General features: G+C 39.3%; 3 protein-coding genes and 3 long non-coding RNA genes across 16 annotated transcripts; 3 read left to right on the top strand and 3 right to left on the bottom strand.

Annotated features, from left to right (window-relative positions):
* Nucleotides 1-2,902: 2,902 nt before the first annotated feature.
* On the top strand, nt 2,903-7,018 carry LOC124327726 (contactin-associated protein-like 4). Its single transcript, XM_046786724.1, has 7 exons — nt 2,903-5,370; nt 5,456-5,744; nt 5,800-5,954; nt 6,017-6,218; nt 6,286-6,540; nt 6,610-6,932; nt 7,010-7,018. Exons 1-7 carry the CDS (start codon nt 5,260-5,262, stop codon nt 7,016-7,018), a joined length of 1,344 nt encoding a protein of 447 aa, XP_046642680.1. The 5' UTR covers nt 2,903-5,259.
* LOC124326751 lies at nt 6,914-7,518 on the top strand. The gene is made up of 3 exons (XR_006915780.1): nt 6,914-6,932; nt 7,010-7,145; nt 7,405-7,518. It is a non-coding gene; the product is annotated as an uncharacterized LOC124326751 (long non-coding RNA).
* Nucleotides 7,519-7,734: 216 nt separating this feature from the next.
* On the top strand, nt 7,735-13,391 carry LOC124327725 (adhesive plaque matrix protein-like). Its single transcript, XM_046786723.1, has 7 exons — nt 7,735-7,753; nt 7,982-8,155; nt 8,253-8,338; nt 12,007-12,135; nt 12,301-12,426; nt 12,487-12,753; nt 12,823-13,391. The coding sequence occupies exons 1-7, from the start codon at nt 7,735-7,737 to the stop codon at nt 13,321-13,323; spliced, it is 1,302 nt and encodes a 433-aa protein (XP_046642679.1). The 3' UTR covers nt 13,324-13,391.
* A 4,689-nt stretch (nt 13,392-18,080) lies between these two features.
* LOC124326808 lies at nt 18,081-19,288 on the bottom strand. Its single transcript, XR_006915855.1, has 3 exons — nt 19,226-19,288; nt 18,935-19,158; nt 18,081-18,121 (listed from the first exon to the last, which is right to left on the bottom strand). It is a non-coding gene; the product is annotated as an uncharacterized LOC124326808 (long non-coding RNA).
* A 6-nt stretch (nt 19,289-19,294) lies between these two features.
* LOC124326764 lies at nt 19,295-19,750 on the bottom strand. The gene is made up of 3 exons (XR_006915804.1): nt 19,660-19,750; nt 19,374-19,594; nt 19,295-19,329 (listed from the first exon to the last, which is right to left on the bottom strand). It is a non-coding gene; the product is annotated as an uncharacterized LOC124326764 (long non-coding RNA).
* A 2,366-nt stretch (nt 19,751-22,116) lies between these two features.
* On the bottom strand, nt 22,117-23,370 carry LOC124326468 (repetitive proline-rich cell wall protein 1-like). 11 transcript variants are annotated; one of them, XM_046785327.1, is made up of 6 exons: nt 23,268-23,370; nt 23,052-23,102; nt 22,917-22,976; nt 22,797-22,886; nt 22,740-22,766; nt 22,117-22,670 (listed from the first exon to the last, which is right to left on the bottom strand). In XM_046785327.1, the coding sequence occupies exons 1-6, from the start codon at nt 23,271-23,273 to the stop codon at nt 22,185-22,187; spliced, it is 720 nt and encodes a 239-aa protein (XP_046641283.1). In that variant the 5' UTR covers nt 23,274-23,370; the 3' UTR covers nt 22,117-22,184. The 11 variants fall into 11 exon arrangements, with proteins under 11 accessions (XP_046641283.1, XP_046641284.1, XP_046641287.1 ...); XM_046785328.1 differs by having other exon boundaries at nt 22,740-22,796; nt 22,827-22,886; nt 23,268-23,369; XM_046785331.1 differs by having other exon boundaries at nt 22,827-22,886; nt 23,268-23,369.
* Nucleotides 23,371-23,916: the final 546 nt, after the last annotated feature.

The raw sequence follows: 23,916 nt of genomic DNA, 5'->3' as shown, positions 1-23,916 counted from the left end.
CGCCCGTTGAACTCGATTTGATTTATGAAATTCCACAAATGATGCTGAACCTGGATGTGCTTGCTTATCGTGCCTCTTTGTTCGGCATTGAAGATGCTGCCAAGAACCTCGTGGGGTTGAATGACGCATTTATCTCTTTAGTAAAGTCATCCCCAAATCTTGTTGCCGAAGTTGAAGAAGTTGGACCCACTGGAATCCCAAACATTTTTCTTCATGATAAAAATGGCCGCAGTATTCTCGACAGTCTTAACTCTCAATTTAACAACAAAATTTCATTGCCCCACGTTCGCCATGCTACTAACCCAGTGAGAGTCTCGCAGGTATTAAATCACACCCAATTGTATTGGTCTTTGTATTTTATCAATTTGTTTTCATTTCAGATCGACCATGCAAAGATATCTGGTGAAGAATGTCTCTTCATCGTTTCAGCCGAGGAAGAAGGATTTTTTTTCGGTCACTTGGAAGAATCGGAAGACTCCTGGTTCGGTGACGTCATAGGTGAGCTTAAACTTGTTTATTCGTCCATCAGAAACCCGCCCTTGATGCATTTGTCATTTAATAAATGCCTAAATCTTTATGGGGTTGCCAAATATGCTAACAGCTTCTTTAGAGTTCAGGTTGTTAAAGAAATTGGGTTGAGATTCGTTGTTCTTCTGGTTGACTATGGTACTCAAGTCACAGTAAATTGTTCCGATATTTTTGCGCCAGTTGCCGGCTTGATCCATTTCAAAAGACCATCATTCGGCATTCGATGCCGATTAAAGGGAGTGTATCTGGCTAATAAGGAAGAATGGAAGAATGTAATGATGTTCAAAACAATCAAGGTGGGTACTGGTGAACTATGGAAAGGGGCCTTATGTGTGGAATTGTCGGACCATTTTTTGAATTCTGAAGTTAAAAGACAGCTATTTGCCATTCGTTATGTTTTGGATGAGAGTGAAGACGAATCAATTTATTTTTAAGAATGTTCGAAATTTTTCATTCTCATTGTTTGTCTCATTTTTGTATGTTCATTTTCTCCCAACATCGGTTAGTTAACTGTTAACCCCCATTTCTTTTAGTCGTTGTTTCGTTGATCTTTAAGACACGACGAGTGTACCTAAAAATTTTATGGCTTGACAACCAACTTCCGGTAACTTCCTGTGTTGTAAGCTTGTTACTTGTAATTGAGTTCCATGTATTTTTCCATGTATGTTTCGAAAGTGTGGACTACAAAACTGAAATTATCTTAAGGGAGTTTAATAAATTAACACTGCTTCTAGTTTTCGAGAAGATAAAAGTTCGTCTGACAAAGAACCATAAGCCAAAATTTACCAAAAGAACAAAAATACCCATGTAGTCACGACGTCACGTACACCGGTACACGTAGTCTCTACTGATGATAAACCATTAAATAGTGTTGAATAAAAATTACGCCATTGAATTTTTTGATTGTTTGGAGAATTTGTAAAATAAGTCGTTGTATGCTATTTATGTTCCTTTGTATCGTCTTGATTATATGGCATTATGCCTTAGCTATCCGTGCCCTCCGCGCTCCGCCACAGCCACACACGTGATTGAAACAAAGAATCAAGTCAAGAAATGTTGAACACCATAGAGCCGCACCCGCAAGTAGTCCTTGACAAAACGCAGAAGCTTAAAATATTGTTTACTTCAATGCTTTTGTTATTATGACGTTTTTGACAGATGGAGCTAAATTGCTGCTCTGTTTCAATTCACAGACTGAGGATTAGAGAATTTATTCGAGTTGGTTTCATATTTTGTTTACTTTTACTGCATAGATAGTAAAACATAGATATGTTATTATAATCTCCTCTTTTAATTTAGGTTGCACAGTGAATTGAATACCACTATTTTGAAGATGATGATACATACAGTAGCAGTAGGCTGTGTGTTTATAAGTGTGTTTTTGTAACGACAAGCACTGGTACCCTTGAATACTGTGTTTTCAAAGCTGTTTTGAAGAATGAGCACCATTCGGCCAAACATCAAGTTTCCAATTAAACTAGTGGTAAGAAAATATTTATTTAATTGTTTGTAATCCTGTGTCTAACAAATTTTTTTGACATTTACTAAATTACTACTACACAACATTAATCTTTTTATTTTTCCTCTTAATCTAGGTTACACAGTTGTTCACCACCACTTGAAGTTGATACGGATAACTGCAGTAGGCAGTGATGTAGGTTATGTGTTTATAAGTGTGTACGACTTACCGACAAGCACTAAGACTACTAAACCCTGTTTTTGCAAAGCTAGTTTTGAAGCACGAGCCAAATTTGGCCAGCAAACATATCTTCCCAATAAAATTGGTGGCAAGAAAATATTAAATTATTCTCTATCCATATCATCTCCTAAACTATTAAGTTGATGATGTGACAGACGACTGACTTCGAAGGCGACGACGGTATTCTGTTCGAAAATATAGAAGAATTCTTTCCAAACCGCAGAAAAATTCTTGAGGTTAAATTTTTCAACAACTTTTATTTTTTTATAACCGTTACATTTGTACCTTTTAACAGATGCCAGAAACCGTCAAGGAGAATCAAATGATTGGCCAGAAACTTGAGAAATCCGAATTGCTCATCCTCAATAACACTTCCAACGTCGTGTCCAATGGAGTCCTGTTTGAAATTGAGTCGAAGATTGACGACAACAACGAAATTCCGAAAAACTGTCAAGCCGGGATGAGCAAAGCCACGAGGCAGCGGACGAGCAAGGCGGCCGGAAAAACAATAACAACGCCGTTTTGGAATCCCTCCTCCTGTCTCAGGTATCCAGCCTTTCACGATCCAGATCTGGCAGCGACCGTCATTGACGTCAAAAGACAAAAAGTAGTTTTGCGTTAGCCGTCCTCTGGTCGTAGTTTGAGCACAGTCAGCATCGGCACGACGATCAATTCCGAAGCGGCCACCACGTGTGAACGTGAACAGACTCCAGTGCGGCGTGCTCTCCGGACGAAAGAAGATATGCTTTCAGATGGCTAAGGTAGTAGCTAGGTAGTTACCTGCTGATTAGAACGGCAACTAATTCATTCGATTGTTGGGGCTTGACCAGGTATTCTACGCCGACAAAAACGACGGCCGCATCTACGACGAGCACTTGCTGAGGTAATTATTAACCTTTTCTAAACCAATCGAAATCTGAATAGAATAGCTTTATTTAAAGTAGCATATATTTTCACAAGCGAACGTGAATTAAAAAAATTATGATAGAAATAACTCACAACTTTTTCTCTGGGTAAACCAACACATTCGGAAATATTTGAATTTTAAACACTTGAAGCAAAGTGCAACAAGACTGGCACTTCCTCGTTAATTGGTGGGAAAAGAATTCGGCTTTAGCTAATGGGCCCTAAACATTTCCATCCATCTCGCAAACAAAAGTTAGTTAAGCACATCAGATCGATGGAATGAAGTCTGATGCATCGATGCATAAATACATCGACGCATCAGACGCTTCCGGGAAATGGGTTTCCCCAACACAAATCGGAAGTAGGGATGCGTGACTAATAAGAAATTATTTCCGGCATTTCTTCACGATAAAATGAATAGCATTGCTGCTATATGAGATGGCCCTTCAGCGTTAAAATCCAAAGCGTTTAAGTTTCAGTACCGATACTGCACGCGCGATCTGCACGGTCTCATGGCTTAGATGGCAAAGCGCCTGCCTAGTAAGCAGGAGATCACGAGTTCGAGTCTCGTTGGGACCTTTTTAATCTATTCTTAATAAGTCTAAATCTTTTCAGGATAGCTGTTTTGTAAAAGTAGGGTTCTTTTTCACAGCCGAACGTGAATTAAAAAAAAAAAATATGATAGCTTTAGAATTTTTTTAATTTATTTAAACGGAGCGTACTCATGAACTCATCTCGCTGTGAAGAGCACGAAAGCTTATCAACTATGTGAATAGTTGCGTCCATTCCGTGTAAAAGGTTTAAAACCGCAACAACTGCGCACTTCGCAGCTGTTTTTACGTTTGTGTATTTGAATGACCAACTAAAAGTACGGGTGATAGTATGGGTTGACGAGATTATTCCCTTGAATATCAAGGCAAATTTACGGGAAAATAATTGTGGTTATCCAGACCACACTTGCTTTCATCAGTTGTGCATCCTGACAACTTTCCTCATTTTACGGGTTGGCTGCATCAGGAAAAAATGCCGTAATGTCTTACTATGTGGTGTAGTACTGACCCACTTCACACAAAAACAGGTGAACAGGTGGCATATAAAATGCTTAAAAGTTATCTAGCTTCAAGGACTCCTATTGAGTCATAGCGTAGACAAATTAAAAGAAACTTATCGAATTGTAACCCTTAAAACAAGACATTTAAAATGGGGAAACCCATTATAATTTCCCGTCGATTGGGTATTTCCAATCTCGGAATTCCCCACAGGACAATGGGAAAACCCGTAGCTCGATGAGCTGCTCGTTTCCAGCCTTTTTCTGTATAAAACACGTTGTACCGCAATCAAATGGAGACTAAGACAACATGATTTGTGTCTCCGCAATTCACCCATTTTCAAATGTCCCAGACATTATCACGGCAGAGATTTATATGTGGGAAGAGATTTTTTTTTAGGAAGGAGCGTCGTATCCGGAACGTGCACAGTTGAGTACCTAGTTATCGATCTGTCCTGAAATTCCGGCCTGCGTAACGGATTTTACCCGTTATAGCGAAACGAAATATTCTCTTGCAGCCAACAATCGAATGAGTTTATACTTCTTGCTTGAGTTTATTATAATAGCTTTCCCCCTACAAAATAACTTGACCTTCCATCCATAACATATTTGCGTTTTATACACGGTTGCCAGCCCGGAACCCAACTCCCTATACCTTATTCAATAGAAATTCTTCTCAGAACCCTAGACTTTTCTGATGGAGCCCGTAAGGCATACTATAGCAATAAAAATCGTATTATATTGCAGTTGTAAAAAAAAAAATTGGGTTTTTTTTTTTAATGAATTGGTATAACGTCTCCCGAAAATTCGATGCATCGTTATACCCAAGTAATCCGACCGCTAATGCGACGCCCCATATAATTTTATAACAATCTTTTTAGTTACGACAATAAACTAAGTTATTTTTATGAGGGGGAACCCCTTTCCCCAATAGGAACAAATTTGACTTTCTCCAAAATATTTTAAAGAAAAAACCCAGCACTCTACAAACTGTTTGCTGCTGGGCTTATTGTCTATAAATGGTGGCGTCCCATTCATGCCAGGATAACACTCCAATTGTGGACGACGTCAAGATAACATGGTCCGGGTCGCCGCAATAGCTGCATTTATGCAGATTTCCGTATTGTGGATGAATGCCGTTGTCGGTTTTGATTTGGAGGACCAACTGCAACAAATGAGAACAAAATATGTGAGAAATCATTTCATTTTCATGTAGCTATTGAATTTAACTCGGCAACTTAATATTCATACTTTAATTTTATTTCATTGTCTAGGAAATTATAGCTGCGAAGATTCACCAACTGGAAGCACTGGAACGAAGAATAGAACAGCTGGAATTGTTTTCACATGACTTACAACAGAGAAAATGCCCTACAACTAACAAATCCGTTCCGCAGAATACTGAAATTAGCCGCCAATCAAGAGAAAAAAGTTCCATACCTAGAACTTGTCACGATATTCGCGTAGCTCATCCGTCCCAAACTTCCGGCATGTACTGGATCGATCCGGACGGTCAAGGCGTCGGCGAAGACCCAATCGTCGCCTTCTGTAACATGACAACAGGTACTAAACAGAAATATTCGACTTTAAAAAAAGTTTATTCTCAACGGATTTTAAGGTTCGACTGCTATTTTGCACGACAGCGAATCCAGGATATCCGTTTCACATTGCAGTGATCCCGGATGTTATTCGAGATTAATTAAATATTCAGCGACAAGTGGACAAATGTCGGCATTAGCCCAGTTATCAGATGAATGCCACCAGTCAATCAGGGTAATCAAATATCATTGACATACAGTTTCAAGATAAAATGCTTAATCAATTATTGAATGCAGTATGATTGTACCAGTGCTCCGTTGCAGATCTACGGCATCATGTTTTCCTGGTGGAATGATAACGACGGTAATCCGCATTACTTTTGGTCCGGCAGAAAGAGTAACGTCCACACATGTCAGTGCGGAATAGAACGCAATTGTGTTGAAGACCTTGCTGCTTGCAATTGCGATTCGAGTCTACCAACACCGCTAACAGATATTGGTAATTATCATGGTCAAGGTATTAACCGTGAGACAGGAATGACAGGATTATTTTATTATTATTGTAGGAGTCATCACGGACAAAAATATCCTGCCGATCACACGACTGAACTTCGGTGGGACCTTAACGGCAAATTCGACCAGTCAACACACCCTCGGACGATTTGAGTGTACAGGACAAGTGGCTGTCGATGAAATACCGACTTCATCTGGGGATCATTGGCGCATGGAACACGAGTTGAATGGGTTGCGCTCGGCAGTTATGGGAACTGATACATCAGACCAGTTCGACTGCGATTTTAAAACATTTCAAAACAATCCAGGTATGACACTATTTTAAATTGCGATTGGCCTATAACGTGTCTAGTCTAATTACCAAAATTTTATTGTAGATTTCAAGAAATTCATTGGAATGTCAGTGTCAGCTTTTTTTTACATTCAGAAAAACACGACTTTCGCTACAACGGATATTCCAATTCCATTTGAGATTGCCATGGCGAACGTCAGAGACGCAATCAACTCAACTTCCGGAATCTTCACTGCGCCTCAAGAGGGACGATATTTCTTTTCTTTTACGGGGTTGGCCCAATTCCCGTTCTCATCTTCCTACAAACTTCGACTCGGAGTCGGCCTTTATTTGAACGGCAACCTAAACGGTAGGAGTTGGGTAGCAAATAAAGCCAGCGACCAACACAGTCCGATAAATATCACAAAGGTAAATTTGCTTTATGTTCATTAAAATTTCTGAATGTTTAGAAGATATGTTTACACATCCTTTTGTTAATGTTAAAGTTTTTCTAGCCTTCGATCTGGCCAAGACGTAGTGCCGATCACGTGGCGTGAAACTGCTGACCATGTTACCGAAATATCTTGCTTCGATGCTTCCTGTACGTCTCTCTCTATGCAGAGAAGGTTAATAAAAAAGATGGTATGTTGAATATTTATTGATGTACAGTAAGACATGGATAAATTTCTTTATCTGCTTAAAAAATGTGTGTTATACACAATTCAGTTTCTGTTTGTCGTAACTATATTTCTGTCTGTCTAACTTTAAGAAAATTGCAATGCTAAAGAAATTTTGAAGAAAGATATGAGATTGTTACTTCATTCCTGCCATTTTTCAATGTATCTTGCCTGTGATGTATATCTATTCCTTTACGAAGCTAAATCTGTCTTTTTCTCTGTAGGTTGTGATGAACATATTATGTTCAAGCTGTCAATGGAGATGCTGCCCAATGAGGAGGTAGTGAGAGGGGTGCTGATTGCTGTGCTGCTGCTGTGCTGCTGCTGTGCTGCTGCTGTGCTGCTGCTGCTGGGATGCGTGAATGCTTGGTAGATGTATTATTATTTGGTATTGGTTGGAGATGGTGAACATAATAATTTTTTTTAAATGTGAAGTTGTGACGTAAACAAAAGTATTAAATGCCATTTATTTGTAGATGAATCTTGGATCTAAATAAATTTGGAAACCATGCTGTCCACCATGTCCAGATTCCAGAAGCTGAGTAACATTCAACATGTACAATGTTCTTAAAGGTAAACCTGTTGATGTCGGGCGTAAAGGTTGAAAGACTGACGGAAATGTTCTTCTTATTACAAATTAATTTGAATTGAAAGAAGACATTCAAGGTTCCTTTTTTGGAATTGGATGCCATTGTGTCGTAATCTGACATTGAATAAAACATATGGGTCGAGGGCAGGGTATCATGTGATGAATCCGCATTCTAAACGATTTCTTTTTCTTCAACCAATTCCCAATTTTAGATTTGAAGCAAGAACTTCAGGTTTGGCAGAAGGCCATTCACGAGACACCGGACAACGAAAAGCAAGAGAAAGCCGTTGTAGACGAAAACGAAAAATCGGATCCGACGAAATCGCCGCTGGCCTACCCTGCCAGCAATAACAACAACAAACTGCCCTCCAGCGTGCCCCTCAAACGTAAACAAAACTTGGAAAAATTATTCTTGTTTCTTTTATAAAGTCAACATTCTCCCTCCCTAAAATTTATTTTAACGTAATTGTTTTCTTTTATCAGCATTGGCAGTGACCGACACGGGAATCACTCAGGCAGCCCGGCATTTCGCCTTGAACATTGTTGGAGATTTGCTTCGACGAGTTGGGGTAAGATAACACATTTCGTGACATTTTGTTTTTTATTTCATTTTATACATTTTATTTGGGTGAAATTCTGATTGTCATTGAAATCAATATGTGTAGTGTTTAAGGCAGCAGCTCAGCAACGTCCAAAATCCATCACCTGGAGTTTACTACCCACTCTTTCCCAGGTGCCAAAACGAACCCCAACTCTCTGTGTGTGAGAGATCCCCTTCAATGCCGTCCTCCCCTCCACTTGTACGTCCCCCTTTTAGCAAAAGTTTTGCTAGCCGATCTAATGCCTCTCTAGCTGGCTTGAATTAATCTGGATCAAAATTCGAATTTAACAGGCTCTTTTCACTTAACAAACTCGACGGCTTGTGATTGGGAACTTCACGATTTCTAATGGCGTCCCTTTTGTTATTCTTTTATTTTCAGGCGTTAGAGAACAAATTATCAACGTGCCGGACTATGGTGAAGGAGGGTAACGGGACGGTCAAGGAAGCTACTAGGTGACGATGCAATCTCTCTCTTCTCTCTCTCTCCGCTGACCTTAAACTCCTATACCATGGTATGTTTTTGTTCAACAAATCGTTCTTGATTAGAATTTACTTCGGACAATTAGTCCACCTTATTTAATTCATATCAATGGTGAGCCGGACTAGTTTTATGGTTTTATACTTAATAACGACATGTTTCAAATGATTTTTTTCTTTTCTTTTCGGGAAATACGAAATAGTATAGATGAGCGCAGTTGAGCGCCACGTGTTTCATTTTGCATTACTTTGTGGGAAAAGTTCAGTTAATGCCAGCTAACTTCAAACGTTTCCCTTTGACAACTTTTTCATCAGTTTTGAAAAGTCCCTGATAAGAAATGGATTGCCACACCTACAGTGCTGTGTTAGTGGTATCTTTTTTTTCTTAAAGGTAACAGCTAACAGGCTTTTAACCCCCAAAACCGTTTGAATAGTCCTACTTATTTGCAAAAATTGTCAACTGGTTTTCATAATATATTTTGTAGCAGTGATTCGGATTTCGTATTCCTCATGTTCCACTGCAGAGTGAAATTCATTCTTTGAACCCAAAACAATTGGACTTGGACTTAACCTTTTGGACACTTGGACTGAGGCCTCTGATGATTTGAAATGATAATATTTGTAAGCATGAAAGAAGTTGTTTGTTTTTTAGCTAGAAGAATAATTGACTCCATATGAAATGCACCTTTGATGTTAAATCTGTGGTGTGTTATTTTTCCCTCGATCGCCGCTCGGAATGGGGGAAATCGGGACCTCCCTCAACTTCGTTAAGGGCATGTTCTTTTTTTTAAAGACAATTTGGTTTGACATGCCAACAACGATTCCCTTTTCTGAATTTCCTCTTAACCCCTTCTTCCCTGCCCACTGTCAGCCATCCCTGCAACGGTCCTCTGGGTGCTCACATCCACTTGATTGAAGCCCTTAAACTCCGTCCTCTTTCTCCCAACTCTTTCTCCCAACTGTAACATTTCCTTGTATGTAACGGTTGAAATTCATTTCAAGCCAATGTATTTAAATTATTTATGAATTTTCTTTATTATTAAGGAGAAGCCAAAACGTTTCTGACGTGTGAGTTTCCTTGGCGTTTCAGGGATTCCGACAGCATTATCCCCAATGCCAGAAGGATTATTGAGATTGACAGAATGATTATCCCGGTAAGCTATTCTCCGCCCTACATTCCTAAATAACCCAAATCTTGCACAAGTATTAACGTTGAACTTAAACTGTCCACAGTAATTACGGAAATTTTACTTAATTTATTTTTATGAAATATTTTTCACAGGGATTTTAAATGGAATTTTTCCATTACAAGTTCCATTACCCAGTTGGCCTCACTATAAAGTTTTATCAAGAGATCCAACTCGTTCTACTCGAGACAGATTTCACCAGGGATTCGTTTCTTAATCGAGAAGGTCATCCTGAAGTGCGTAGGAGTCTGAGAAATCAATTGTGGTATGGAGGTTTAATTTAAGCAATTTGAAGTACCCTAACATTTATTTATGTTCTTGGTTCCACCATGGTGGTTTCAGAATCGTCATCAATTTGGATCATCCGCAAACCGCGTCTCGTGAAGCATTTCGCCAACACCTTCCGACAACACCTTCAACCATCGCCTTACGGTTCGACGCGAACACGGTATGTTTCTCTTTAAAGAATAAAACATTTCTTGTAGTTGTATTAAACCGGATTATACTAGAGAACTTGCAACTTGCTCGATTTGTCCATCATGATTGCTCTCTCACTGAGTCTGCCTTCAAAACAGTTTTGAGCAGGATTCGCCAATGAAGTCCAGTTTGTTCCGATACCTTTTCATTCTCGATGCCCAGGATGGACTTACCAAGGTCGGAAGAAACACTGAATGGCATTTCTTTTCTTTATTTTAGGCAGCGTATTATTGCGAATGGACGTCAGGCCCTGTTATTTCTCCCGATTCCCAAGAATACTAGGTGCTCTGGAAGGAAATTGATCCTGCACAAGAAGTGACAAGCAGAATAACTGAAGTAAAGACCTTTACTTAATCAACGTGGATATACTTCTACTTGCGGGCGTCAACTTGTAACGTTGCCTTAATAATTGTAAGTAATCCAGAAGCTCCTTTCCAAATAACTTGCTCAAGTACATAGAAATCATCTTTGGTCGAATTTTGATCAACTGTGTTACAAAAGCTTTTAAAATAGGGTTACTTATAGGAAGTGTAATTTTATCAGGGAATTGGGACGAATTCATTGATAATTCAGTTCCTTCGTTTATTTTATTGCATTTTATGGCACTATTATTTTTTCGTTTTATTTTTTAATCTGTGTTGCTTTTCCCTACCGTCGTCATTAAGTTTTGCTAAATGAAGTAATGCCGAAGAAAAAAGTTGTAGGGACAAGAGAGAGGTTAGAAAAGAAGAAAGTTTGTATGTAATCATTTAAATGTTATGAATCATGAGAATGATTGAGGCACCAAGGTCCGAATTATTAATTCCCCTGTCGTCAGGAAACAGTAGATAAATTTTAACTTGTTCTTCACATACTCCCGTAAGATGACCTACTTGATAGACTTTCTAGTAAAAGTGACGTACGTACAAGGTGATTCAATACAATTTACTGGATTGGAGTCATTCATTCAAATGGAAGTGATAGTCCCGCTTTGGGCGTGGTTTGATGAGATATGGAATCCCACGACTTGCGACACTGACCGGATTTTGAATAAGCTATTGCCTATTGGCTTTATAGCTCTTAGCAACATACTGTAGCTAGTAGAAGGATGTATTTCATTTTCAAATGCCCTTGAATTGTGGGTGCGCCTAAATTGTACTCGTTAAGACGCGTTATGAGAACATTAGAATTGAATTAAGGATCTGAAAACTTACCCTAAAATAAGAATGTCTCTGTTAGGCATTGTTTCTAGATGGACTCATCATTTTAGGATTCACAGCCGACCATAAATAACAATACGAAAATAAATAAAAAGGAAAGGTTTATAACGAAATAAGAAAATCCTACCGCCCCCCCCCCCCTTTTTTTTAAATTTATAGTAAAAGATAAGGAATCGTTCCGTGCCCTGAAGAATACTCTTATTTATTTTTCGATAGTTTGGTATTTTTAGATTACGGTTACCTTTCTGTGTTATGTAACCGAGTTACACATTTACTTTCGCTCTACACCGATTTAGCCCGAAACGTCCCCTCCCACATTGCCGTTAGCTATCGCTCTTGTTTGCTATAAAATCGCGAACGAATCAGTATTAAAGCATCAGTTATCTAGCTGTTTCAAACAAGTCACCTACTCCTCCAAAATGAAGGTAAAAATCGTAACTTAAGTCATTTAAAAAAATATAATTTTAGTTTACCTTTCCTTTCTATTCATTTGATGTAAAGACTAAATAGATAAAGGCAAAAATATTAATCAGATAAAGACAAGAACTAGGATTTCGGTAAACTATAGTAATTTCATTCTTAAATTTCAGTTCTTCGTCCTCATTGCCCTCTTTACTGTTGCTGCTGCCAATTCCTATGATGCTCCTAAATACGAGGCTCCTAAATACGAAACCCCAAAGTACGAGGCTCCTAAATACGAAACCCCAAAGTACGAGGCTCCTAAATACGAGGCTCCTAAATACGAGGCCCCTAAATACGAAGCCACAAAGTACGAGGCTCCTAAATACGAAGCCCCAAAGTACGAGGCCCCTAAATACGAAACCCCAAAGTATGAGGCTCCTAAATACGAAGCTCCTAAATACGAGGCTCCCAAATACGAGGCCCCAAAGTATGAGGCCCCTAAATACGAAGCTCCCAAATACGAGGCCCCTAAATACGAAACCCCAAAGTACGAGGCTCCTAAATACGAAGCCCCAAAGTACGAGGCCCCTAAATACGAGGCTCCCAAATACGAGGCCCCTAAATACGAAGAAGTCACATACGTAAGTAAAATTCAATTAAATGACTCAGATGGCATTAGTTAATTTTCATCCATTAAAAAACATTTTCAGGCCGCTCAACCCTACAGCTTCGGATACGATGTCCAGGATAAAGAATCTTACAATGACTTTGAGCACAACGAAAAATCTGACTACAACGTTGTCACCGGATCTTACCGCGTTGTTCTCCCCGACAGCCGCATCCAGATCGTCACCTACAAGGCTGACGCCAACGGATACACCGCTGATGTGAAATACGAAGGTGAAGCCAAGTACCCGGAATACGTGGAGCCCCAATCCAAAGCTTCTGCTTCCTACGCCGCTCCTGCCTACCAGGCTCCCGAATACCAGAAACCGGCTTACGTCGCTCCCGCCTATACTACTCCAGCCTATACTACACCTGCCTATACTACCCCTGCCTATACTACCCCTGCCTATACTACCCCTGCCTACAAAGAGCCAGAGTACACTACTCCAGCCTACACTACTCCATCCTACAGCACTCCATCCTACAGCACTAAGGTCTACAAAACTCCAGCGTACAAAACTCCCACTGCCTCCCCTAAATACTAATTTCCAACAATACCATTGTCTTAATTCTGGGATTATTATTTAAAAAATAAACTCGTCAAACAATTTCACCCTCGTGATATCTGATCAGATTTGGTGTCAACCTGAGAGCGTATCTTACTTTCAGTAGTTCCGGTACACAATTCAAATTGATTGCCGATTGTGAACACTAGATGGTGATTGATATTGTTTATATTCATGGAAAACTAATGTAGAAAGTAAAGTCGAGTAAAGTTTGACTCTTATGTTCGAGTTTCGTTGTTTTTACCGTTTTTTACGAACCCAAGGTTGTTAAGTTAATTTGAGAGGATGAATCATGCTGACAGCAGTTCCGGTGATTTATTTAGATTTCTTATTTGGAATTTTGGAGAAAGCGAAGGAAATGAAGGGACAGCAAGCACAGTACTGGTTCTGAACACTCAACACTGTGTGATGAAAATATTTGTAGATGAAAAGAAAGATATTGAACACATTCCAGAGATCCATATTAAATGAAGGATTATATTCAATGCTACAATGTTTTATTTAGAAATTGCTATTTGCTAAGTTGAGATACTAATCCTCAAGTTTCATTAAGTTTTATCAACCTCTTGGTAAGCTTATTTACCTTTAATTTTGCAGTGATGGTTAACATGTTAAACTCTCAAATTCTCTTGTTATTATTCCTCAGCCTGATGGCCTAAAGAGCGGCAGAGAAAAAACTAAAATCCAATGTCAGCGCATAGACTGGTCAGCGGTTGAACAGCATTTCAAATAATTTTTCATCTGTTTTATTCATTGGATGCAATTTTTTATCTAATCTAGACTATAGTCTTCATCAGGCATTAGGATATTGTGACATGTAGTAAGTTTTTAACATTTTTGCAACTTTTGAGAACTTATTTTTATTGACCGATAAAAGAGGTTTCTAACAAAGCTCAACTGTGTGCACATCATGAAAAGAATTTAGATTGATCATGTGTTTGAAGAAACGAGTCAAATGACTCAGTTGTCAATTGGTATAAAGTGAGTTTTAAGCCACAACCATTTGGTATTCGTTTTGATGTATTCATTCTGATGTATTAATTTTGATATTGGTTGTTGTAGACCCATCCCCAGCGACGTCAACCTGCAGAAAGAAAGGCCAGTTTGCATGTCCTTCACGCTCGAAGGTCACGGAGATCATTACGTAAAACTTGGCATGCAGTGGTGTAAGAGGTTGGGTGAGAACGAGACGTGTTACATCCATTTTGTTTTGTTTTTAATATTTGGTTGTTGTAGACCCATCCCCAACAACGCCAACCTGCAGAAGGAAAAGCTAGTTTTCTTCAATCGAAGGTCATGGAGATCATTACGTGTCATGCAATGGTGAAGAGGTTGGGTGAGAACGACACGTGTTGCACCATTATCGAGCAGGTAAAATAGCCGCAAGGCTTAGGGGTGAGGGTGAGAAAAATATCGTAGAAAACGAGAGAGAAAATGCCATAGAAATCAGTCGAGTGAGGATCTCCGACACGGCAACAACTACTTTCTTCGTCGTAATATCAGTTCGCAATCATGGGTAAGTATTCAACTTTATATCGAGCCGTGAATCAATTCTATATTTTTTTTTAGTTGTGTATGACCAGTTATGTTCGAAAACTAATTTACAAATCGTTGATTGTTTAGTTGATAATGGCGTTGGGTTGCTGTTGGGTGTTGTATCGTTGATGCCGAGCCCGAAAGAGAGAAGGCGATAGAAATCAATCGAGTGAGCATCTCTGACACGGCAACTGCATTCTTGGTGTTATTACCAGTTCTGACTCAGGGGTAAATATTTTGTATTTTTAAATCGAGTTTTATATCAATTTCTATTTCCTTTCTATGCATTAATATGCCCGATTTTATTGAACATTGTCTAGTAAACTATGCCGTCGCGCTGCACTACACACAACAACTGATGCTTCTCCGAGCTACTAAACCGAAGCCTCGAAGTATTATTCTTCCCCGATGTACGCTACCAAAGCGCACAGGTGCTACACCAACGAGTCTCCCAAGTACTACACAACTACGTATGCTGCTCCAGCCTACTACACCAAGGCTCCCAAGTACTACTCTGCTCCCAGCTACTACACCGAGGTATCTGAGTATTAACCTCGTGTTGAAGAATCTATTCCAAGTTATTTGAAGCAAGTTGCTTAATGTGAAAATTTCTTACATTTAGCCAAAAGTAACGGACTGAAGGTGCTCAAAGATTTTGCTGAGGGCGGTAGCAGGTCGAGTCCTCCCTAAATGAGCGAATGGACAACCGAGAAGTTGAATGCGGAAAGTGTTAATGCGTTGCCCAAATGCAAGCTTGGAAGACAACAAGGTTCCATTGATCTTTAACAATGGTCGAAAGGTAAACAGTTATTTCAATACATGTTTTGTTAGGGATGTTAATTAAAATCGAAAAATTATTTCATCAGGTTTAAACTGGCCATGTTGTCGTTGCTGTTGGTTTGAACGCAAACACGGATTGGCTGTCGCTTCTGGTTTGGAAATCGATTCCAATTTTGGCGGTTATCGAGTCAATGCTGAGCTTGAAGCAGATCAAACGTCTGGTTGGTAAGAATCCTGAACGTTTTTCATTTCATATTAATTTTAATACAGTGTGTGATTAAAACTCAACCAACATTTACTGCTCTGATATTGCTAGATAGTATATGAAGTTTTTCTAAAGTAATTTTACACCTTTGGTGGTAAATTTTGATTCTTATTTTTGGTTTTGGACTTGATTTTTTTATTAAGCTAGAGATGCTGCCTGCTTTTACGTATAAAATTGGATCGTCATCGTGTGGAACATCATGACCATGCTGTCGTATCATTGGCATGGATTGCCAGGCTGTGGTATTGATTGGATAGAGACCATATGATTGGCAATGCATGCATGCAGAATCGGTGAAGAACTGCAGCGCAATATTTGTCACTATCTGCACTCTTCGTGGTATTTTCAGTACGCAATCATGGGTAAATATTCTTTTACGTAGAGTTTTCTATCAATTAATTTTTTTTTCTCAGTTTTAATATGCCAGTTATTGAATGTAAATTTTCTAATAATTTACCATCTAATTTTCTATGGCGTCCTGCTGCTGTATGTTGTATCGTTGATGGCTGGGTCAACCATTGGTGTACCGATGTATCCTGGGTATGGCGGATACCAAGCCGCAACGCCGCCGCCTTCCTACACAACAACAACATACGCAACAACCGGTTACCACACCACCAAGGCTGCAGAATATTACACCACAACTTATGATGCCCCGAGCTACTACATCGAAGCCCTGAAGTATAACTCTGCCCCGAGTTGCCTCGACAAAGAGGCGGAGTACTACACCACCAAGGCACCGGAGTACTACACCATGTAAGCTGTCTCAGCCTTTTACACCGAGGTTTCCAACTACTACTGTGCCTAGCTACTACACTGAAGCTCCAGCTATTACACCACCAAAGCGGTAGAGTACTACACCGAAGCGCCCAAATTCTATCTGCCCGAGCTACGAAACTACATTTGTGGAGGCCCAGTACTACGTAGTACCTATTTACTACAGTGTTTGATCCTTAATACTATGTTGGACCGAAATACTACTATGAGTCTCCATTTACTACACCACAACCTACGCTACTCCTAGCTATTAAACCGAAGCCGCCAAGTACTACACCGAAAAGGCCGAATATTACCCAACAACGTATGCTGCCCTAGTTTACTACACCGAGGAACCCAAGTATAACTCTGCTCCAACCAACACCAAACAGAGGATCCGGTTTACTACACCACCAAGGCCCCCGAGTATCACACTACAACCTACGCTGGTTCCAGCTACTACACTGAAGCTCTAAAGTATTACTCTGCCCCGAGTTACTACACCACTAAAGCATTTGAATATTACACCACGACCTACGCTTCTTCAGTTTACTAGAGGGAGGCTCCTAAATACTAGATGAAATTTCAGTTTTATTTCATTGTGTTGAGATTTGTCGGTCATATCATACTAGTCACTGGTATTGTTGTTGTTCTTAAATGAGAAAATAAATATTTTAATGACGGTAATCATCATGTAAGACCTCTTTTAACACCTCCAAGCCATTGCGATCGGTCTTAATTTCAAACGTGGTGGAGGTGACTTGCTCTAGTCGCTCTGCATTCGGAAATTTTCTTTCCATTTTCAGGTTAAGTTACGAAAGACTGTTAAGGGTTTACTTTAAATTAGTGAAGTTTGTATTTTCAACTCAAGTCACTTGACAAAACTTAAAGTAACTGTAAAACTTCAAAGTTGTAAGACAAAACATTAAAAGGAATTGCTTTGTTATCCCACCTCCACCCACAATTCCACCACATTTTACAATCACATACATACATATATACGTACACTTAAGTTAACCCGTTGGCTGCCACGCCATACAACCCGTAGGTTGCTCTCTACTACTCTACGCGCCACGTCTGAAGGATCCGTGACCAAAGTGGGACTTGCCATTGCTGACAAGTCCGGGCTGACACGGTGACAGGAGAATCCATCACCGCATCGACAAGGGGGAAGTCCCTATAGTGCATTGCCTTAACAGGCGCCTTGCGGCAAGTTTTGGGCTGGCACGACTTTCCGATCCCGCGGCATGAAAACCACGAGACCGAACAGCGCACGCAGCCCGTGCAAAGGAGCTAGGGGAGGACAAAGGCGTGGCAGACAACGGGTTAACTTACACAAACACAAACATATTACCAACAACAAATGATGATCAGCGCTGACACTTTGGAGATACCGGCGACGTTATGGTGTCCATCTTCTCGACGTCTCTTCTGCATTACCTGATTAAAGAGAAAACAATTCTTATTTAGTGACATGCCAATAAAAGTTACATAATACGGATAGAAACAATAATCAGGTTTTTTAGCTCAAAGATTTAAATATGCAATTCTTTAAAGTTTAAATCAAGCTTGCAATGTTGAGAAATGTAAACAGAACAAAGCTCACTTGCTAGTCTTTAAAAAAAATTCCGGAAGTATACCGGAAGTAACCACAGCGCCTCAACCATTGAGCTGTCGTCAGATTAAACCACATATTCGTGATCTCCATGAAATTTGGGGTCGATTAGGTGTGATTTAAACGAAATCCAAAATTTGGCCAAAATCGAGAATTTTCCTGAACTATAGTTCAGGAAAATTTTCAAAACCGGAAGTAAGCGTACGTAAAAAACAGAACATGAACTTTACCACAAATTTTACGAGGATCACGAATATGTGGTTCTTTTGTGCGTCAGATCAATATTTACTAAACTACTGACTGAAATGAGTAAACCGGAAGTAGAAAAAAAAATCAAATATCGAAAATCTAACAAGTGAGCTTTGTTGGGGGAATCGTTATCATTAGTTATCACTAATTATTTCAACAAAATAACTGCCAATAGATGTTTAAAGAGATGTGCAAAGTAACTGAAACTGACTGTTTTGACAGCTGCACATTTTCAAAAAGCCATCTAGCGTTACAAAAAAGAAACGCCCAAGTAAAACTTCGTTTGCGCGCAAGAAGGGCCTGATTTTAGAATTATTACACAGACACAGAGTTTAACGCAACTAGATTATTAGTAGACTATCTACGAAAGTAAGTCAATTGTCGGGTACCTGGGCATAATCCCGTGGTGAGTAACTGCAGGTGTGTAACAGCAAAGGGTAGCGACCAATGAAGTGTTCCAACTCGTCGGTGAAGTAAGACAAGTTGTAGCAGCAAAAGCAGTGAAGCTAGATGAGCGTACGTCGGGAAGATAAGGATGGAGCAGAACGTTGCTGGATGTCCCTCTTCCTTCATGGACAAAGGTCAGCATTGGCTTAAGGATCTATTGCATGCTCTGAAAAAAAAAGTATTGCATTAATGAATTGAAAATATAACAGATAATAAAGCATTTCAACCTTTACCAATATTAAGAAGCACACTGAAGTTTTCATGATAAAAAACCGCAAAAATGGAAATCACAGCAACCAACAGCCTTACTCCTCAGGTCGAGGTAAATTTCCTGATGCTGAAGAAATTGTCATGAAGTATCGCAGTAGTGTGGATGCTTACCTTTATCATATGGGTGAATGGTGCTGAATTTAGTAAGGCATTTGACGTGGTGTGGTTGGTGTGGTAGCAGTAATGGGGAAATACCTTGTCTCTACAAATATGTATTCCAAGATATGTGAGCTTCACACATGAGTTTTAGGCTTTTGACAACATGATGGGTCTATTGGAGGGAAAGTGACTGAGCACTAAGTCAACTTTTTGGAATGACTGACAGTATGCATCTAAAATTTGAAGAAATAAGTTGGTACAGTATAAAAATAAGGAAATTAGGTCAAGATAAACCTACATGTGATACGAAGTTCAATTTGGTGTATGAAATCACAGGAATATAAGTATTGATTAGCATCCAATTGTTTCGCCCATTTTGCCTTGTTTCAGGGTGTTACTAAAACGCGAAGCGAAACGGCGGAACGCGAAACTCCTAAAACGCAAAACAGTGGTGCGAAACGGTCCCAAAAATTTTCGGGACCGTTTCGCAGTTTAGGCGCTAGAGGTCTTACTAAAATGCGAAACCATAGACGCGAAACAGTCAACGTCAGTGGCTCAGTGGTAAGTGCATTGTTAAAAGTTAACTACTTACTAACCTAACTAACTACCGAACTGGCTTTTGATATGTATGTTGGCAGTTGAGTTTAAATGTGTGTACACGGAACGCTCTGTCTCGGTTTGTCTCATTGAAAAAAGCAGCAGCAAAAAATAAAAATAAAAAAGCAGAAAAGTTGAAATTATTCGAGAGAGAAAAAGAAAAACAAGTTCCTTTCAAAGAGACTAAGTAGTCACGAAGACGTCGTTATCGTTCGTTTTTTTTCTTTTGGCTTCTTCTTCTTTTTGACTCTTTTTTTCTCGTCGACTGATGTTAAAAAAAAATAAAAAAATAAAAAGTATTAATATAATACTCAAATGTCTACACGGTTGGTACTATTATACACATCATCCCACAGCTTCAAACCAAACATATAATATTTCAACCGGTGTGTGTTAATGATGATGAGCACCGGTCTCGTCATATCACGACCACCACTTCTTTTATAATTTAGCGTTATAGACGACAAAATAAATCTATTCCGATCAATTCTGATTGCGAGTCAAACACATAAAAATGTCGTCCTTGGGAATATGATTTCTTTTTCTATCAAATTAAAAAAGAAAATAATAAAGTAGAAGATTTATTTTTTGGGGTTATTTTGTTTAAGAGCCTTTTATTTTCTAAACGCTCCGGAGCATTCGAATAAAAGAGCATCCATCAGCAATGGCGAGACGTTGTGCAAGAGTAACTTCGGTTTTGCCACGCTCCAAGTGCTTCGACCGGCTTCGACAAAATACGACGGAAAATACACAGCCATATGGCCAGGGTGAGAAAGCGCAAAGCGGCATACATGCATTCATTGCCTTACTCATTATCAAAATCAATTAACGGCGAATTATCTTGTGTAGAATTGATGCCCAAATAGCTATACCGGCCAGTTTAATATCAGAAACTATAACCTATTTATGTCTGAGTCTGTAATTATTGACTTTGTACGAAAATATGTATGAATAAACCAACAGAACTTGTTACCAAGCCCATCTTTGTTATTCAATTACTCTTTGAATCTGTTCAAACTACAATAAACGGTGGAATTCAAGATGTTCATATTATTTATTTAAATTAAATAATAGTATCATTTTTAAATTTCAAAAGTAAAATATTTCGCAAGTAGTTTCGCAATTTAGGATGCCCTTGGGCGTTCAGAAATTTAAAAACAGGAAATTTTTATATTTCAAAAATCAAAGGTTTCGCAAATGGTTTCGCACTTTAGGATGCCCTTAGGCCATTGGACCCGCGAAACGGTCCCCAATTTTTGGGACCGTTTAGCACCACTGTTTCGCGTTTTAGGAGTTTCGCGTTCCGCCGTTTCGCTTCGCGTTTTAGTAACACCCCTTGTTTCACGATGTAAAAACAACAAGGGCGACACTGGCGACATCTGGTAATGAGTTTTGAATCCTAAGTTGGTTGCAATAATATTATTAAAAATACCCGACAATAGAACTCCAGTGCTCAACAGTAGAACTCCACTATTCAAAAAAAAAAGGATTCAAAACTCAATACTAGACTAGATGTAGAGGAGGCAGAGAAGTTCTCTGCCGCTCTTTAGGCCATCAGGCTGAGGAATAATAACAAGAGAATTCGAGAGTTTAACATGTTAACCATCACTGCAAAATTAAAGGTAAATAAGCTTACCAAGAGGTTGATACATCACCATTAATGAAACTTGAGGATTAGTATCTCAACTTAGCAAATAGCAATTTCTAAATAAAACATTGTAGCATTGAATATCTTCCTTCATTTTATATGGAATTTTGGAATGTGTTCAATATCTTTCTTTTCCTCTACAAATATTTTTATCACAAAGTGTTCAGAACCAGTATACTGTGCTTGCTGTCCCTTCATTTCCTTCGCTTTCTCCAAAATTCTAAATAAGAAATCTAAATAAATCACCGGAACTGCTGTCAGCATGATTCATCCTCTCAAATTTACTAAACAACCTTGGGTTCGTAAAAAACGGTAAAAACAACGAAACTCGAACATAAAGAGTCATACTTTACTCGACTTTACTTTCTACATTAGTTTTCCGTGAATATAAACAATATCAATCACCATCTAGTGTTCACAATCGGCAATCAATTTGAATTGTGTACCGGAACTACTGAAAGTAAGATACGCTCTCAGGTTGACACCAAATCTGATCAGATATCACGAGGGTGAAATTGTTTGACGAGTTTATTTTTTAAATAATAATCCCAGAATTAAGACAATGGTATTGTTGGAAATTAGTATTTAGGGGAGGCAGTGGGAGTTTTGTACGCTGGAGTTTTGTAGACCTTAGTGCTGTAGGATGGAGTGCTGTATGCTGGAGTAGTGTAGGCTGGAGTAGTGTACTCTGGCTCTTTGTAGGCAGGGGTAGTATAGGCAGGGGTAGTATAGGCAGGTGTAGTATAGGCTGGAGTAGTATAGGCGGGAGCGACGTAAGCCGGTTTCTGGTATTCGGGAGCCTGGTAGGCAGGAGCGGCGTAGGAAGCAGAAGCTTTGGATTGGGGCTCCACGTATTCCGGGTACTTGGCTTCACCTTCGTATTTCACGTCAGCGGTGTATCCGTTGGCGTCAGCTTTGTAGGTGACGATCTGGACGCGGCTGTCGGAGAGAACCACACGGTAAGATCCGGTGACAACGTTGTAGTCAGATTTCTCGTTATGCTCAAAGTCATTGTAAGATTCTTTATCCTGGACATCGTATCCGAAGCTGTAGGGTTGAGGGGCCTGAAAATGTTTTTTAATGGATGAAAATTAACTAATGCCATCTGAGTCATTTAATTGAATTTTACTTACGTATGTGACTTCTTCGTATTTAGGGGCCTCGTATTTGGGAGCTTCGTATTTAGGAGCCTCATACTTCGGGGTTTCGTATTTAGGGGCCTCGTACTTTGGGGCTTCGTATTTAGGAGCCTCGTACTTTGGGGTTTCGTATTTAGGGGCCTCGTATTTAGGAGCCTCGTATTTAGGAACCTCGTACTTTGTGGCTTCGTATTTAGGGGCCTCGTATTTAGGAGCCTCGTATTTAGGAGCCTCGTACTTTGGGGTTTCGTATTTAGGAGCCTCGTACTTTGGGGTTTCGTATTTAGGAGCCTCGTATTTAGGAGCATCATAGGAATTGGCAGCAGCAACAGCAAAGAGGGCAATGAGGACGAAGAACTGAAATTTAAGAATGAAATTACTATAGTTTACCGAAATCCTAGTTCTTGTCTTTATCTAATTAATATTCTTGCCTTTATCTATTTAGTCTTTACATCAAATGAATAGAAAGGAAAGGTAAACTAAAATTATATTTTTTTAAATGACTTAAGTTACGATTTTTACCTTCATTTTGGAGGAGTAGGTGACTTGTTTGAAACAGCTAGATAACTGATGCTTTAATACTGATTCGTTCGCGATTTTATAGCAAACAAGAGCGATAGCTAACGGCAATGTGGGAGGGGACGTTTCGGGCTAAATCGGTGTAGAGCGAAAGTAAATGTGTAACTCGGTTACATAACACAGAAAGGTAACCGTAATCTAAAAATACCAAACTATCGAAAAATAAATAAGAGTATTCTTCAGGGCACGGAACGATTCCTTATCTTTTACTATAAATTTAAAAAAAAGGGGGGGGGGGGGCGGTAGGATTTTCTTATTTCGTTATAAACCTTTCCTTTTTATTTATTTTCGTATTGTTATTTATGGTCGGCTGTGAATCCTAAAATGATGAGTCCATCTAGAAACAATGCCTAACAGAGACATTCTTATTTTAGGGTAAGTTTTCAGATCCTAAATTCAATTCTAATGTTCTCATAACGCGTCTTAACGAGTACAATTTAGGCACACCCAATATTCAAGGGGCATTTGAAAATGAAATACATCCTTCTACTAGCTACAGTATGTTGCTAAGAGCTATAAAGCCAATAGGCAATCGCTTATTCAAAATCCGGTCAGTGTCGCAAGTCGTGGGATTCCATATCTCATCAAACCA

Source organism: Daphnia pulicaria, chromosome 2 (genome assembly GCF_021234035.1).
Source record: "Daphnia pulicaria isolate SC F1-1A chromosome 2, SC_F0-13Bv2, whole genome shotgun sequence".
NCBI classification, from domain to species: domain Eukaryota; kingdom Metazoa; phylum Arthropoda; class Branchiopoda; order Diplostraca; family Daphniidae; genus Daphnia; species Daphnia pulicaria.
The sequence above is the reverse complement of the archived record's forward strand: the minus strand, read 5'-3'. Positions and strand labels throughout refer to the sequence as shown.